A 17503-nucleotide genomic window follows, 5' to 3' on the forward strand; every position below is an offset into this window, starting at 1 on the left:
CATATATGAATGAAAGTAAGTAATAAGAAATCAACAGCAAGAATTCAATTAAACAACATCCACTGACAGAATAAGGAAATTCACGTCCAACCAGAAATATATTTTATATATTTACAAAGCATTGAGCATTAACACCATTCAAACAGTTTTCTTATTTAACTTTTACCATTTTTGCTTCATGGGATATTTAACTCAAGTTTAGAGCAATTCAAATGTTTTTGTTTTTGCCTAATGACAATGTAGCTTTCATGACAATTTTAATATACATAACATTCTCAGTGGAAAAAACAACATTTTGGAATAAAAACACAATACAAAATGTCAATTAAGGTATGCACATTCCTGGTGATTTGGGGTTGGGGAAAGGGCCTTTCTGTGTGGAGTTTGCATGTTTTCCCTGTGTCCCCCTAGGGCCTATGGGTAGGAGGTACCCTCACAAAAACATGCAGTAATCCTGGTCTTTAAAACTACCTCCCCTGGCCAGCCTGATGGAGGGGGAAGGAACTGGTTGGAATAACTTGTTCCTTCCATGCACTACGTCCCACCGGGAAAACTCTCCCCTGTCAGGTGATAAGAAGCGGCCTGCTCACTCCTCGTGCATTGAAGGAAGCATGAGCTCAGTTCGGGGTTCTCCCCAGGTTGGCAGAGAGACTGGGCAGAAATCACATCGCGTCAACACCTGTCGAGGGCCAGTTTAGGCAATTGGCATCAGGTGAAAAATGGATTTCTAAATCGAGATTGGGAGCATGTAGATTGGCTGTTTTCACTATTTTTGAGGGGCGCTATAGCCCCTTCTATACACAGGCATAATGTATGTCTTTAGTTCAATGTTTGTTTTGTAAACGCCATTGACAATGAAGGGAAAATGTACGTCATAATGTAACTCATTTACATAATATTGGCTCTTTATTGTTAATGGCGTTTAATGATTGGGTTGGCATTTGTTTTACATCACCTAATCAACATGAGTTTGACTTTAATATATTAGCGCCCCTCACTTCACACGGGTGTGATTTTTGAAATAGGGCTCAGTTGCTTAATTCATATATTTTTGTACGTTGGGATATACTTGGGAGACACCTTTCTTTTGGGTCTCGAGCTGAAAGGTTTGGAAGGCTAAATCCTATTCATAACAGACAGTAGCACATCTAAGACAGTCAGGCTATGTTGTTAAACCAGAGCAACTGCCTTTCGGGGAAACAGATTGTTAATTTTGGAGGGGGAATTCCTCTGCCTGGATGGAAATGAAAGTGCTGAATTTGTATCCACAATGCACTTTGATATTTAAGATAGATCTATGTGTGAAATCCAATATTATTGTGACCGCAGGTCGCAGTTATGAAATCGTGCATTTCCCGTCAGTCAGTCAATCAGCCAGTCAGTCACGCTACATATATGGTCAGGCCTCGTGACATCACGTCATGTCATCAATATTAAGCCCATGTATGGATATCCCTGATGTCATCAATATTGGCCAGCAACTCTACATCTGACCTCAAACCCTTAGAACTCCATGTATGGAGCTGACCTGTTCTGACATTCCATATGTTGATCCTTCCCTATCCATCCTTCCTCCTCGATGTCTCCGTTTTGACTGATACCTGTCCATTTAAACTCTATATGGGCCTGCCCCATAGTTATTAGTGCAGCTGTGTCCGGCAGCCGGCAAAAACTAGAGTTCTCAACAGGCCCGAAAATTAAGGCCTGCAGGGCCCTCATCAAACCCTGTACACTCAAGACACTGCCCCCGCTGACACCCTTAGATCTCCATATATGGAGCTGACCTCATCTGACATTCCATATGTTGATCTGACCTCATCAATCCCTGTACACTCAAGACACGCTCCATATATGGCCAGTACAGAATTAATTCCATATGTTGATCTGACACCCCATGCCTAAGCAGCACTTGTTTATTTAGTAATTTAGCTATTTGTAGTTAGTTAGTTATTTATGTTGGATATCATTTGCTGTGTGTTATATCTCTAATTATTTGAATTCGAAAATGTACACTGCGTTTTTCATCCTGCTGCATTTTGTAATCTTTTTTTCCTCACCCACGGTTCTTCAGAACCAGCACACAAGGCTCTGGTCAGGCTCTGCCAGTGGGCCTAATCAGCCTAAATCCTAATCAGTATTAAAAGGATAGTGACTGAACCGGAGCGATAGCCCCGCCCCCCCCCCCCCCCCCCCCCCCGCCCCTATTCATTTCAGTGGAAGTTGCTCAGTGGCGTTTTGAAGCACCTGGAAGAACGCTCTACTTCCGCATTTTTTCCAAATGCACAGGGTTTCCTCGTCATAACTCCACGGGTCCGCCTGCAGTCCCCGCTCTTACCACTAGGGCCGAGCGCCTCAACATTGGAGAGCCTCACTGGGGGCTTGCAGCCAATTGGTTGCCATGGCAACCCCACACCTGTCAATTGATTACTTAATCAGTCCACTTTTCACAGTCAGTTTGCACTCTTCACACACGGGCAGACAGACTACAGAGATCTCCATGTGGGACACAGAGACAGACAGTTAAAATGGGTGCTATGACAGATATCTACATACCTGTATACAGTATGGGCACAAAAGGGACACAAAAGGGTTCCCAATTAAGTTGCATCATTCCCAAGTAGGCAGTGGTGACCGACGTACAAGTCTAGTTATGGTAGACTTGACATCCCCCCCAGACATATAGTTCCATCATGTACGTTTTTAAGTGTTAAATTTAGTATAGGCTATAGTATATTTTAGGAATGGCATGAAGCTGGCATTTTCTCCTCTCCTCTCCTCCCCTCCCCTCTCCTCTCCTAGGACAGACAAGGCAGTGATAAGGTTCCAACTTCCAAGGGGCCGACCCGGCCCAAAACATTGTGTTTATTGTCATGATTTGTCACAACTCGAGTTGGCTTTGTCCGCAGCGTAAACGTCTTTAAATAAATATTTTTTTGAAATGAGGAAAATGAACGGGGAATTCTTTTCCGGGTCTGGAAAGGGGGCGGGACTGCGACGCTCAGGGGAGTGGTTATTTCCACTAACCAGGCCAACGCAGAGCCACAACAATATATTCTAGAAGTAAGGTTTTGCTTTCGATTTAACGTCGCCTTCGTCGTGTCGTTTTTCTCCTTGAGACAATTAATTGTGGAAAATCGTTAATACGCAAAACGGAACAATGAAGTCCGCTTTCTACGCAGTCTTTCTGTGCTTCCTTGGGACAATAATGGCCAAAGAGTGTAAGTATTATTAGCAACGAGGCTACAACAAAAATGTTTAGTGTTTTGATCCACGCTAGGCCCAAATAAAAGACCAGTCGCTTTTGTTATTCATGTAAAGAAAATACTTACTATCCACTTTTAATGTGGTGTTTGTATTTATGTGTTTATGGAGGACCCCAATGGAAACAACTTCAAACAAGACTTTCTTGGGTTTTTCATTCCTCTTAGCAGACTTCTTGAACTGTGCTTATAGAGCACCGAAGTCCTGACGTCACGCGCCATGGTTCTTGTATCTTTTTATAAGCATTGTACTCTCCATAGGGGGATTTTAGATGCCTCATATAAGAACTGTGTTTGAAAAATAAACCGATCACCCGGGCCTTTTCACTCATATGGATATGAAGCATCGACTGAAGGTGGAAATGTACAAATATACCCAAAGAGTAACAAAATAAGCGTTAGAAACGAGCCAAACAACCCAGAGACTACATTTCCGGGTAGGCTGCTTCTGCCCGCAGCCCGTCGCACAACAGAAACTGAACGTTAATTACGTTTATTTTTATTTTTATTTTATTGATGTATAATGTATCGTGGTTAGTACGAGTCGAGTCACCACCAGCTGAGCTTACGTCAACGAGGAATCTCAGGAACGCAATATGTTGACAGCTGGGCGTGACGTATATGCTCAGCGACATTGCATTCATATGTAGTTTCAAGGCTTTTGTGGTCACATTAATTCCATTTTCTCTAGAAACTGGCTGTATCAAATATGAATGGACATCATTAACGACGCACAGCCACTCCCCTGACAGAAACGCCGAGGTGGTCGGTTTATTTTTCAAACACAGTTCTTATATGAAGCGACCTAAAATCGCCGTTTGGGGATCTCAATGCAAATAAACAAATACATGAACCTGGAGATTGACGACCTCTACTGAAAGTGACGTCAGACTTCGGAGCTCTATAATATGTGTGTAATAACGTGTGTGTGTGTGTGTGTGTGTGTGGAACATTGAAATGACTAAATTAAAGTCTGCTACTATCATATCTGTCCCGGGGCCTTTACTGTACACTAAACTGGATGTTGTTTTGTCTCAATGTCTTGGGCTTGGGCATTACAAACCCCATATAGCTCCGCCCGAGGTTCAGGTGTACAGCCGCTACCCAGGCGCCATGGGACAGAGCAACTCCTTGATTTGTCACGTGAAAGGCTTCCACCCTCCTGATATCAAGATAGAGCTGATGAAGGACGACGTGGAGATTCCCGATGCCGAGCAGACGGACCTGGCCTTTGAGGAGCATTGGCAGTTCCACCTCACCAAAAGGGTGGTGTTCACTCCTCAGGCTGGAGAGAGATACACCTGCAGAGTCACCCATCTCTCAAAACCTAAGACCTATACCTGGGGTGAGCTTCTTGTTTGTGTCACTCTGCTTGTGTCGCTCTGCCTCAATCTCCCTCAGACATTAGTTTATGAGCCTTTTCGAAATACGCGTGGTGCAGCACAGCAGTTAATAAAAGTAATCAATTCAATCCAGGGGTCTTCCAACAGGGGGTCCATCAAAGGTTAATCAAGTTGGTTGACCACTTGAATGGCTAGCAGCCCTATCCGGGAGATAACATTAGATGACACTGATGATAGTGCTGTCAAACAAGTCTTTGAAGCTATCTATGGAATCTATGAAAAAGTTTAATCTGAAACACAAAGGTGTGTGAAATGTGTTTGTGTGCATAGTTCCCATCATGTTATTTTTACAAAAAAAAATTGGACAACTCTTGTGTGACTAAGTTCAAAATAATGCATAAGTGGCTGATATAAAAAATAAAACATGCTTCTCGATGAACAAAAAAGAAAGTAATCGGTAGAATAATCGCTAAGAAAATAATGGATTGCAGCCTTACTAAAAACATAACTTCTGCTATGTGACTGAAGAAGTTTGTCTCATGTGTTTTCTCTCTCCCCACAGAGGCGGACATGTAGGCCTCTGGTCTGGTGTCGTACTGCAGGTGTGTACCCTATCATTCTTGTGTCTGGCCAAAAAAAAACCTCATCTCCATATTATAACTTGTTGTGTTTCTTTTCGTAAATTAACGCCCTACTTGATCATATACTACAGCGTCGCATCGAAAGTAGCATATCCGCAAGCGGTGATTTTCGAGCTTGTAGATCAGTTACTTCATACTAAGTATGATGATTTGATCTGTCTTTGTGACATGAGATGTCTGTCTGGCTTCTGTCTGTTCACACTGAAATTTGTCTTGCGACCCAGCAGCCAAGTATGCAGAGTTCCCATCAAGTTTGAAAGATGTTTTTTTAATCAAGCAATTGTTGCACGCGGCGAATCAGGCTGGAACCCAGGCTAACTGTTTTGTTTGTTCTTTTGTTTTTGTTAACCAAAGGTGCAGTCAATTCACGTGAAGATCTACATTGAGTCTTCTCTTCTGTCCCGTAATCCAGTGGTTCTCAAAGTGGAGTCCGGGGACCCTTCCAGGGTCCTTGACAGGGTTCCAGGAGGTCCCCAGCTAAATGACTTAATGGAGCATAGTCAGTTTAACCACTTTAACCCTCTATACATTGGCATGACATTTGATCAAATAGCCAAAGCTCACAACGCAGCGTGTTGTATGGTGGTCCCTGACACAAAATATTTTCAGATGGGGGTCTGTGGCCAAAATACATTTTAATTTGAGTGTCCTTGAAATGAAAATGTTTGAGAACCACTGCTTTAATCTTCTTTGGCGGCTTTGTTGGCACATTCTTTTCCTACAAATAGACAAAGTTTGAAAGAGGTTTTTTTAATCAAGCAATTGTTGCACTTTTTATCTTGTTGATGGTTGAGAGTCATGGTGAGACTCTTGGGTAAATTACATCTTTTCATGATTATTTTGGTCAGGGTGAAGATGGTTTAATTTGATTTAATTTATTAGTAATTTAAAGATGAACAACTAAATATAGTAGAGCCCAAAACATGCCATAGACCACTGATCTACCAAGGTTTTACTTTTGACCCATATATTGTCAAAATATAATACAATTTCGAAAATGTAGTAAAAAATAGCCGATCTACAGTACAAGCTCAGAACCCGTTGTGAGCTTGTAGATGGGCCATTTTTGAGAATTTTTCAAAACTTCTGAAAACATTAAAAAATGTTTGGCTATAACTGACATGTCCAAAACGCGACATTGAAAGTGGATACAAATAGAGACATCGGGTGCATAATTGCAGATACCCTAAAGACAGCTCTCTAAAAACATGACCAAAAACACTTGAACAAAGATTAACCTAAAACAAATAAATAATCAAATACACATTCTAGTCCTGATTGGAACCCCACACCCATGGGCGTTCGATTCTTGTGTCTTGTTTTATGGTGAAACTACTGTATTAAAAAAGGTTTTGGAACAATCTATAATTGTATGAAAATAAAACAATAATTCTGTACTTTAAATTGCATTGTCGTCTTTTCTATTTTTGAGGGGCACTAGCCCCTCCTATAAACAGCTATAGTGTAAATTCTGTCTGAACACAAACATTAAATGCCATTGACAATGAATGGAGAATTTAGGTCATATATGTGCGTGAGCAAATCGGCTGTCGGTATGTCTGTGCAAACCCACTATAGACCACTATTATTGGTTACGTATGTATTTTTGTCCTACACACATGTACGTCATATGTGGACGAGCAAATCGATATGTTACGTCATGATGATAAGAGCGCCCCTCACTTCACACAGGTGTGATTGTTTTATTTCTAAAAAGAAAGCATGAATCCTGATGTCTACTGAGTAACTTGAGTTTAGTAACTCAACTCAGTAATTTAGTGCTGTTGCAGTTCCTCTGTTAATCCTGTAGATGGGGCTAGGAGACAGACTAATTTCCACCCAAATGAATGGAATGAAGTAGGCCTACTGTAAATTACATACCGTAAACTAGACTATGCTGTTTGTTGGTAGCTGTGCACAGTGCAGTCTATATCGTTTAACAGAGTAGCAAACGGTAATTTAAGTGTTACTGACGACTCGAGGACATAGAAATTGTGGAAATGTTTTAACTTCGTCCTAGCTCTGATCCATAGCTCTAATGCCAAGCATGAAGAGCAGCTACTTCGTCCGAGATTTACCCATTGACAATACATGACAACGCACGGCGCAGCCGACAGTTTAGTTTATGGTCACTATCATAAATAAAATAACAAAACATTAATATTTGAAGTGGATAAATGGCCCTCTATAAATAAGAAACGCATATTAAAGAAAAGTCTGCAATCAGGTCATTTGTTTGTTGTTAATTTGAACTTTTCGTAATGTAAACGAAAATGGCTAAAATATGAACGGTTTATTTATTCTATATAAATGAGCGCAAATTGCCTAGACTGGCATTCGTCGTCAGACTCATAGCCAAGAGGAGAATTGCTCATAGTCGTCACCATAGAGGGGAGGGAGGGGACGACGGTTTTTTCCATAGAGTATATAAAGGAGGGTATTTCCTGAATGTAGCAACTTTGTACATTGAGCTTAGATCCCACATAGATCCCATAGGCCGGATGGACAGTGTTGTTGCGATTAACTGACACTGACAGTAATAATAAAACATAATTATGGCTTGATTTTATGATAATGTTGTACATTTATACAACAATAAAAAAATCACACACGTGTGAACTGAGTGGTGTAAGGTCTTATATAGCCTGTCTGACGTAATGAAATCATGTCTGACGTAATGAAATCATACCCGGGTGAACAGGGTGAACATAGCAACCATGCTCATTTTTTCTGCACAGACTAACAAAGCCAGTTGTAGGAGTGGTTTACACCACTCAAAAACAAATTATTTAAAGGCAAGCATTGTTTGGAGTCATTGTTTGTCAGCAGCAGCAACAACTCCACCACCTGAGAGCCCTCTGTCCTGGAGCCTCAGGCCTTGGTTATGCGTCACTGAATCTGTCTGACATCATCGCTGTTGCTGCTATAAAAACCTCGGTACTGTCTTTTATTTGCCCTTGTGAGTCGTGACCATCAGCTGATCAGAGTAAAGAGCAACATGGAACTACTGACTGGATTAGCCATCGCAGCTGGTGCGGTAGCTGGCGTTGCCGTGGCCCCTATTGCACTGGCGGGCATAGGTTTCACTTCAGTTGGAATAGCGGTGGGATCCACCGGTGCGTCTATGATGTCAGCAGCTGCCATTGCAAATGGAGGAGCAGTGGCTGCAGGGTCTACAGTTGCAGTTCTAACGTCAACAGGTATGGCTGGTATGGGTGCAGCAGGCACTGCAGCTGCAGCCGGCGCTGGAGGAACTGTGGCTGGGTTGATTGCAGCAATCATCTGAGAGGCAACAAGATGAACCTGGCCATGAAGCAACAATCTCTCCACAAAGGAACATTCAAGAATAGTACTCTCGTATACTTAATATATGGGATGAAAGTTAACAATAAAACAAAACGAATCTGGAATCTGAATGTTATTTCATATCGCTCATTTACTATTTGGTTTTCAGTATTAAAAGTCAACTTGCATGACAAGGAGTGTTCATCCAATTAAATAGGTTGAAACCAAAGAACAAGATTCCTTTACAGGATCTCCTCACTGGTCAACAAAAACACCTTGAAGACCTTAACAGGAGCCCTCGTACAAGGTTTCTTTGACTATGCATGCACCTCCTGGTACCACAGCACCTCAAAGGCCCTTAAAACTAGGCTCCAGACTTCCCAAAACTTGGCCTCACCCCCCGAACCCACCTCACCCCTGCCCACTTTGACAGACTGGAATGGCTTAGGGACTTAGGGTCAACGACAGAGTACAGCATCTTGCAATGGGTCTGGTCCACAAGATTCGATACTCCACCAAGATACCCACGTAAAGATGAAATTACCTACCTAGGTTCCATCCTGGAGGCTAATCTTTCCTGTGATAAAATGGCCACCAACGTAATCAAAAAGGTCAACCATAGAACAAGATTCCTTTACAGGATCTCCTCACTGGTCAACAAAAACACCTTGAAGACCTTAACAGGAGCCCTTGTACAGGGTTTCTTTGACTATGCATGCACCTCCTGGTACCACAGCACCTCAAAGGCCCTTAAAACCAGGCTCCAGACTTCCCAAAACAAACTGGTCAGCCTACTTGACCTAGCCCCCCGAACCCACCTCACCCCTGCCCACTTCGACAGGCTGGAATGGCTTAGGGTCGACGACAGAGTACAGCATCTTGCAATGGGTCTGGTCCACAAGATTCGATACACCACCAATGTACCTGTCTAGATACTTCCTTAATGTTAACGAAGTCCACACCCACAACACCAGAGGGAGTGCAACGAACCATGTATAACCCAGATTCGGCACAAACAAGGGACTAAATTCTTTTCGCTCCTATGCCACCAAAATGTGGATCGCCCTACCAACTGTCATTAAGACATGCGAATCCCTTGACTCTTTCAAAACCGCTCTCAAAGGGCACCTACGGACGGCTGCAATTCGAAACTGGCCCCTGTAAAATCGGAATCCCTCAAACACGAACGCAAGGACAACACAAGAGACGGTCGCGGCCACACAGCCAACTCAAGGTATGGCCACTGAGCCAACTTGGGGACCCAACGCAGCTCCTCCAAGGAAAACAAACAAATTAACGGAGCTGAACGTGAATCCCCCCCACCGCCCACCCCTTTTTTTCCCCCCTCACTGTATATGTTTCTTTTCCCTTTTTACCTCCTTTATGATGAATTCCTGTTCTGTCTATAGAAGTGTCTATTTGTACGTCTCTAAATGTTTTGATGATTTGAACATGGTGGACCCTATTGGAAACAAGTGTAATGCTTAATTGGGTCGTCCACTCACAGTTAACAGCCTTTGTATTGAGTTTGTGCTTGAAATGTACTGTAATTCTGCAAACTGTTAATAAATTCTTCAATCAATCAAAACCTGTCTAGATACTTCCTTAATGTTAACGAAGTCCACACCCACAACACCAGAGGGAGTGCAACGAACCATGTACAACCAAGATTCGGCACAAACAAGGGACTAAATCCTTTTCGCTCCTATGCCACCAAAATGTGGAACGCCCTACCAACAGTCATTAAGATGTGCGAATCCCTTGACTCCTTCAAAACCGCTCTCAAAGGGCACCTACGGACGGCACCTACGCCCCCCCCCCTTTTTTCCCCTCACTGTATATGTTTCTTTTCCCTTTTTGAGTGGTGTAAACCACTCCTACAACTGGCTTTTGTGTGCAGAAAAAATGAGCATGGTTGCTATGTTCAAAATAATTTCTGACGTAATTAAATCACACCCGGGTGAACTGGATGACCGTAGCAACCATGCTCATTTTTTTTGCACAAAAAAAGCCAGTTGTGAAATCACATCCGGGTGTGATTTCATTACGTCAGATCAGAGCTGATCAGGCTATATAATACCTTACCTTATATAATACCTCACATCGGACAAAAACTCCAGCTGAATCAACTTCATGGTCACAAATCATCACATCAGAAGACGACCCTACCTAGCCAAAGATCTTTAAAGACGGTGGGAAGCCCAATAGACGAGACGCAAGACAACGTTTTGTTCAACACCAAGAGAATATTAGATCACGGCTGCTCTTTGCCGAGACAGACCCTCCTGACCAGACCCGAAGACGACCCTACCAGAATCAGACCTGAAGGCCATTCATTCTTTGAGACCTTTGAAACCAAAGATCTTTAAAGACGGTGGGAAGCCCAATAGACGAGACGCAAGACAAAGTCTTGTTCAACACCAAGAGAATATTAGATCACGGCTGCTCTTTACAGCTGATCATGCTATATAAAACCTTACACCACTCAGTTCACACGGGTGTGATTTTATTAACTCTATGATGAATTCCTGTTCTGTTCTTTGACTATATAGAAGTGTCTATTTGTACGTCTCTAAATGTTTTGATGAATTGAACATGGTGGACCATCTTGTAAACAAGTGTAATGCTTAATTGGGTCGTCCACTCACAGTTAACAGTCTTTGTATTGAGTTTGTGCTTGAAATGTACTGTAATTCTGCAAACTGTTAATAAATATTTCAATCAATCAATCAAAAGCATGCTGTCCGAATCTTTTTTTTAATCAGCCAGCTCTGACAGTCTTCCCTAGAGATGTATTTATCTATTCTATTATTGTTTTTTAACCTTTTGTTGAAACTCCATCTCCATTTACAAAATTAATACTCAGTCAGTATAGCCTAGATAAAGAACATGGCAAATGGGTCGATAGCAGTGGTTCTCAAAGGGGTATATGGACCCCAGAGGTTCTAGATGCTTGAAGGTTCCATGCTGGGGCCCCCAGTTAAATTAGTTAATTAGTTCAAAATCAATTTAATCCGTTTAAGAAAAGTTTTGCATAATGTAAAAAAAATAATAATCTAAAGAATGGATGCTCAGCGTTGGTTCAAGAGTTTAGCCACTTTAACCATATCTGATATTTTCGAAAGATTGAGAAAAATCTTGAACATATTTGAATAAAATATTTTCTTTCAAATGTTGTCTGTGATAAATAGCTACATTTGGGGTTAGTGGTGGAAAAATAACCAAGTAAGCCTATATGTAGGCTACTTATATAGCTTTTGAGGTATTTTGTACTTTGGAGTGTTTTCAATTTGCAATAGCCTACTTTTACTTCTGCTCCACCACATATCAGAGGAAAATTATATAGCCACTGTAGATTTTGAATATTATTACAAAATATAGGTTTTCCAAGGGGCCGACCCGGCCCAAAACATTGTGTTTATTGTCATGATTTGTCACAACTCGAGTTGGCTTTGTCCGCAGCGTAAACGTCTTTAAATAAATATTTTTTTAAAAAGTCTATGAGGAAAATTGACGGGGAATTATTTTCCGGGTCTGGAAAGGGGGCGGGACTGCGACGCTCAGGGGGAGTGGTTATTTCCACTAACCAGGCCAACGTGAACGCAGAAGACTGAGAAGAGCCACAACAATATATTCTAGAAGTAACGTTTTACTTTCGATTTAACGTCGCCTTGGCCTTCGTCGTGTCGTTTTTCGCCTTGAGTCAATTCATTGTGAAAAACCGTTAATACGCAAAACGGAACAATGAAGTCCGCTTTCTACGCAGTCTTTCTGTGCTTCCTTGGGACAATAATGGCCAAAGACAAAGAGTGTAAGTATTATTAGCAACGAGGCTACAACAAAAATGTTTAGTGTTTTGATCCACGCTAGGCCCAAATAAAAGACCAGTCGCTTTTGTTATTCATGTGAAGATAATACTTACTATCCACTTTTAATGTGGTGTTTGTATTTATGTGTTTATGGAGGACCCCAATGGAAACAAGCCTTTCTTGGGTTTTTCATTCCTCTTAGCAACTTAACTTGTTGGACTGTGCTTATAATATGTGTGTAATAACGTGTGTGTGTGTGGGGGGGGGGGGGCTATTACTATTATTGAAAAGAACATTGAAAAGGACTAAATTAAAGTCTACTACTATCATATCTGTCCCGGGGCCTTTACTGTACACTAAACTGGATGTTGTTTTGTCTCAATGTCTTGGGCATTACAAACCCCATATAGCTCCGCCCGAGGTTCAGGTGTACAGCCGCTACCCAGGCGACTTTGGACAGAACAACTCCTTGATTTGTCACGTGAAAGGCTTCCACCCTCCTGATATCAAGATAGAGCTGATGAAGGACGACGTGGAGATTCCCGATGCCAAGCAGACGGACCTGGCCTTTGAGGAGCATTGGCAGTTCCACCTCACCAAAAGGGTGGTGTTCACTCCTCAGGCTGGAGAGAGATACACCTGCAGAGTCACCCATCTCTCAAAACCTAAGACCTATACCTGGGGTGAGCTTCTTGTTTGTGTCGCTCTGCTGTTGTCCTCAATCTCCCTCGGACATTAGTTTATGAGCCTTTTCGAAATACGCGTGGTGCAGCACAGCAGTTAATAAAATTAATCAATTCAATCCAGGGGTCTTCCAACAGGGGGTCCATCAAAGGTTAATCAAGTTGGTTGACCACTTGAACGGCTAGCAGCCCTATCCGGGAGATAACATTAGATGACACTGATGATAGTGCTGTCAAACAAGTCTTTGTAGCTATCTATGGAATCTATGAAAAAGTTTAATCTGAAACACAATTTTATACAATATGTAGTGTGGGAGTCAATGCTTCATCTCTCTCTCGGCTAATGGGTCCTTGGCCTGAAAATCATTTAAGACCCCTGATGTAATCGATTATAAAAAAACAAAGATGATTGATAATTCAATCGAAAAATGTATCCCTATTTTCGTCTTTAGAATAACGTCTTCAGAATAAGAATCATCTTTATTGTCACATCATAGTTTTAACAAGTAAAAAGGTGTGTGAAATGTGTTTGTGTGCATAGTTCCCATCATGTTATTTTTACAAGAAACAAAGAGGGTAGAAGAGAGGGGAAGGGGGGGGGGGGGGGGGGGGGGGCGGGGCAGCAAGAAATAAACTTTATAGGAGAAAACCATCAGAAACGTAGTTTTACCACATTGCCGGTAAAAATAGTTAATATAGCAGCATTGTGAGCTTGTAGATTGGCTATTTTATTTTGACTAAGTTCAAAATAATGTATAAGTGGCTGATGTAAAAAATAAAACATGCTTCTCGATGAACAAAAAAGAAAGTAATCGGTAGAATAATCGCTAAGAAAATAATTGATTGCAGCCTTACTAAAAACATAACTTCTGCTATGTGACTGAAGAAGTTTGTCTCATGTGTTTTCTCTCTCCCCACAGAGCTGGACATGTAGGCCTCTGGTCTGGTGTTGTACTGCAGGTGTGTACCCTATCGTTGCTGTCTGGCCAAAAAAAAAAACTCTTATCTCCATATTATAACTTGTGTTTTTTTCCCCTACTTGATCATATACTACAGCGTCGCATCAAAAGTAGCATATCTGCAAGCGGTGATTTTCGAGCTTGTAGATCAGCAACTTTTGCTTGTTTTGAATTTGAATCTTAAAAAGTATGATGATTTGATCTGTCTTTGTGACATGAGATGTCTGTCTGGCTTCTGTCTGTTCACACTGAAATTTGTCTTGCGACCCAGCAGCCAAGTATGCAGAGTTCCCATCAAGTTTGAAAGATGTTTTTTGAATCAAGCAATTGTTGCACGCGGCGAATCAGGCTGGAACCCAGGCTAACTGTTTTGTTTGTTCTTTTGTTTTTGTTAACCAAAGGTGCAGTCAATTCACGTGAAGATCTACATTGAGTCTTCTCTTCTGTCCCGTAATCCAGTGGTTCTCAAAGTTGAGTCCGGGGACCCTTCCAGGGTCCTTGACAGGGTTCCAGGAGGTCCCCAGCTAAATGACTTAATGGAGCATAGTCAGTTTAACCACTTTAACCCTCTATACATTGGCAATAGCCAAAGCTCACAACGCAGCGTGTTGTATGGTGGTCCCTGACACAAAATATTTTCAGATGGGGGTCAGTGGCCAAAATACATTTTAATTTGAGTGTCCTTGAAATGAAAATGTTTGAGAACCACTGCCTTAATCTTCTTTGGCGGCTTTGTTGGCACATTCTTTTCCTACAAATAGACAAAGTTTGAAAGATGTTTTTTTAATCAAGCAATTGTTGCACTTTTTATCTTGTTGATGGTTGAGAGTCATGGTGAGACTCTTGGGTAAATTACATCTTTTCATGATTATTTTGGGCAGGGTGAAGATGGTTTGATTTCATTTCATTTTCATTAGTAATTTAAAGATGAACAACTAAATATAGTAGAGCCCAAAACATGCCATAGTCCCTAGACCACTGATCTACCAAGGTTTTACTTTTGACCCATATATTGTCAAAATATAATACAATTTCGAAAATGTAGTCAAAAATAGCCGATCTACAGTACAAGCTCAGAACCCATTGTGAGCTTGTAGATGGGCCATTTTTGAGAATTTTTCAAAACTTCTGACAACATTAAAACATTTTTGGCTATAACTGACATGTCCAAAACGCGACATTGAAAGTGGATACAAATAGAGACATCGGGTGCATAATTGCAGATACCCTAAAGACTAGCTCTTTAAAAACATTACCAAAAACACTTGAACAAAGATTAACCTAAAACAAATAAATAATCAAATACACATTCTAGTCCTGCTTGGAACCCCACACCCATGGGCGTTCGGTTATACCTGTCTTGTTTTATGGTGAAACTACTGTATTAAAAGTTGCATCATGGGTCTGCTAATTATTTTCTTGTACTGTGATGGATAAAGCATATTAGACAAGCAGGTTTTTGGGACAATCTATAATTGTATGAAAATAAAACAATAATTCTGTATTTTAAATTGCATTGTCTTTTCTTTTTTTGAGGGGCGCTAGCCCCTCCTATAAACAGCTATAGTGTAAATTCTGTCTGAACACAAACATTAAATGCCATTGACAATGAATGGAGAATTTAGGTCATGTGCGTGAGCAAATCGGCTGTCGGTATGTCTGTCGGTATGGCGGTGCAAACCCTTGGCCAATAAGGGACCACTATTATTGGTTATGTATGTATTTTTGTCCTACACAAATGTCTTATGTGGACGAGCAAATCGATATGTTACGTCATGATGATAAGAGCGCCCCTCACTTCACACAGGTGTGATTGTTTTATTTCTAAAAAGAGCATGAATCCTGATGTCTACTGAGTAACTTGAGTTTAGTAACTCAACTCAGTAACTTAGTGCTGTTGCAGTTCCTCTGTTGCTCCTGTAGATGGGGCTAGGAGACAGACTAATTTCCACCCAAATGAATGGAATGAAGTAGGCCTACTGTAAATTACATACCGTAAAGATTTACCCATTGACAATACATGACAACGCATGGCGCAGCCGACAGTCACTATCATAAATAAAATAACAAAGCATTATTAATATTTGAAGTGGATAAATGGCCCTCTATAAATAAGAAACGAATATTAAAGAAACGTCTGCAATCAGGTCATTTGTTTGTTGTTAATTTGAACTTTTCGTAATGTAAACGAAAATGGCTAAAATATGAACGGTTTATTTATTCTATATAAATGAGCGCAAATTGCCTAGACTGGCATTCGTCGTCAGACTCATAGTCGTCACCATAGAGGGGAGGGGACGAGGGGTATTTCCTGAATGTAGCAACTTTGTACATTCAGCTTCTGGAGTCTATATAGATCCCATAGGCCGGATGGACAGTGTCGTTGCGATTAACTGACACTGACAGTAATAATAAAACGTATGGCTTGATTTTATGATAATGTTGTACATTTATACAAAAACAAATTATTTAAAGGCAAGCATGCTGTCCGAATCAGTCTTCCCTATAGATGTATCTATCTATTCTATTATTGTTTTTTAACCTTTTGTTGAATGTCCATGTACAAAATTAATACTCAGTCAGTATAGCCTACATAAAACTTTTCACACTTGACAAGAACGGCAATGGCAAATGGGTCGATAGCAGTGGTTCTCAAAGGGGTATATGGACATAGATATATGGACCCCAGAGGTTCTAGATGCTTGCAGGTTCCATGCTGGGGCCCCCAGTTAAATTAGTTCAAAATCAATTTAATCTGTTTAAGAAAAGTTTTGCTTAATGTAAAAAAACAAATCTAAAGAATGGATGCTCAGCGTTGGTTCAAGAGTTTAGCCACTTAAACCATATCTGATATTTTCGAAAGATTGAGAAAAATCTTGAACATATTTGAATAAAATATTTTCTTTCAAATGTTGTCTGTGATAAATAGCTACATTTGGGGTTAGTGGTGGAAAAATAACCAAGTAAGCCTATATGTAGGCTACTTATATAGCTTTTGAGGTATTTTGTACTTTGGAGTGTTTTCAATTTGCAATATCCTACTTTTACTTCTGCTCCACCACATCTCAGAGGAAAATGATATAGCCACTGTAGATTTTGAATATTATTACAAAATATAGGTTTTAACCAGCCCTATTTTGGCTATTAGAATATTAACAGATCTACAATCTCACAACGTGTCGTGGTGCAGCGTGTAGATCTGCGGAAATGGGACATTCTGCATAATCAATATTTGTAAGTAGCCTATGCTATATTTTGATGCCAATATTAGCCTTCTTCTGTAGCCTACTTTTACTTACGTAAATGTTTAATACTGAGTATTTCTACATGATGGTATTACTTTTAAGTAAAAAAAAAAAAAAAAGAAAAGAAAATGTAGGCTACTTTTTCCACCACTGATTTGGGCCCATTCCAAAATACAATACAATAAATGTTTGAGAAACACTGCATTTAGAACGGTTGCTTGACAACCAACTAGCCAATCCATAGAGCGACCAAACCAATTCGTCCCTCCGGGGCATGG

At 40.8% G+C, this 17503-nt stretch overlaps 2 protein-coding genes across 3 annotated transcripts; both read left to right on the plus strand.

Annotated features, from left to right (window-relative positions):
- The first annotated feature begins 3013 nt into the window (after positions 1-3013).
- Positions 3014-5998, plus strand: LOC306916285 (beta-2-microglobulin-like). Of its 2 annotated transcripts, none has more exons than XM_079494118.1 (4): positions 3014-3218; positions 4333-4622; positions 5180-5205; positions 5599-5998. In XM_079494118.1, exons 1-4 carry the CDS (start codon positions 3158-3160, stop codon positions 5615-5617), a joined length of 396 nt encoding a protein of 131 aa, XP_079350244.1. In that variant the 5' UTR covers positions 3014-3157; the 3' UTR covers positions 5618-5998. The 2 variants fall into 2 exon arrangements, with proteins under 2 accessions (XP_079350244.1, XP_079350245.1); XM_079494119.1 differs by having other exon boundaries at positions 4333-4605; positions 5166-5205.
- A 6118-nt stretch (positions 5999-12116) lies between these two features.
- LOC306916284 (beta-2-microglobulin-like) lies at positions 12117-15491 on the plus strand. The gene is made up of 4 exons (XM_079494117.1): positions 12117-12340; positions 12749-13021; positions 13942-13981; positions 14382-15491. Exons 1-3 carry the CDS (start codon positions 12274-12276, stop codon positions 13953-13955), a joined length of 354 nt encoding a protein of 117 aa, XP_079350243.1. The 5' UTR covers positions 12117-12273; the 3' UTR covers positions 13956-13981; positions 14382-15491.
- The last annotated feature ends 2012 nt before the right edge of the window (positions 15492-17503 follow it).

The sequence above is a fragment of the Electrona antarctica genome (assembly GCF_951216825.1).
Source record: "Electrona antarctica genome assembly, chromosome: 23".
Lineage (NCBI taxonomy): Eukaryota > Metazoa > Chordata > Actinopteri > Myctophiformes > Myctophidae > Electrona > Electrona antarctica.

Bases quoted from the DNA above. Each gene is read 5' to 3' on its own strand.
- LOC306916284 (XM_079494117.1), top strand. From the start codon at position 12,274: ATGAAGTCCGCTTTCTACGCAGTCTTTCTGTGCTTCCTTGGGACAATA. The intron at 12,341-12,748 runs GTAAGTATTATT...AACCCCATATAG, and splicing joins AATGGCCAAAGACAAAGAGT to CTCCGCCCGAGGTTCAGGTG.
- LOC306916285 (XM_079494118.1), top strand. From the start codon at position 3,158: ATGAAGTCCGCTTTCTACGCAGTCTTTCTGTGCTTCCTTGGGACAATA. The intron at 3,219-4,332 runs GTAAGTATTATT...AACCCCATATAG, and splicing joins GACAATAATGGCCAAAGAGT to CTCCGCCCGAGGTTCAGGTG. The intron at 4,623-5,179 runs GTCACTCTGCTT...GCGGACATGTAG, and splicing joins GGGGTGAGCTTCTTGTTTGT to GCCTCTGGTCTGGTGTCGTA.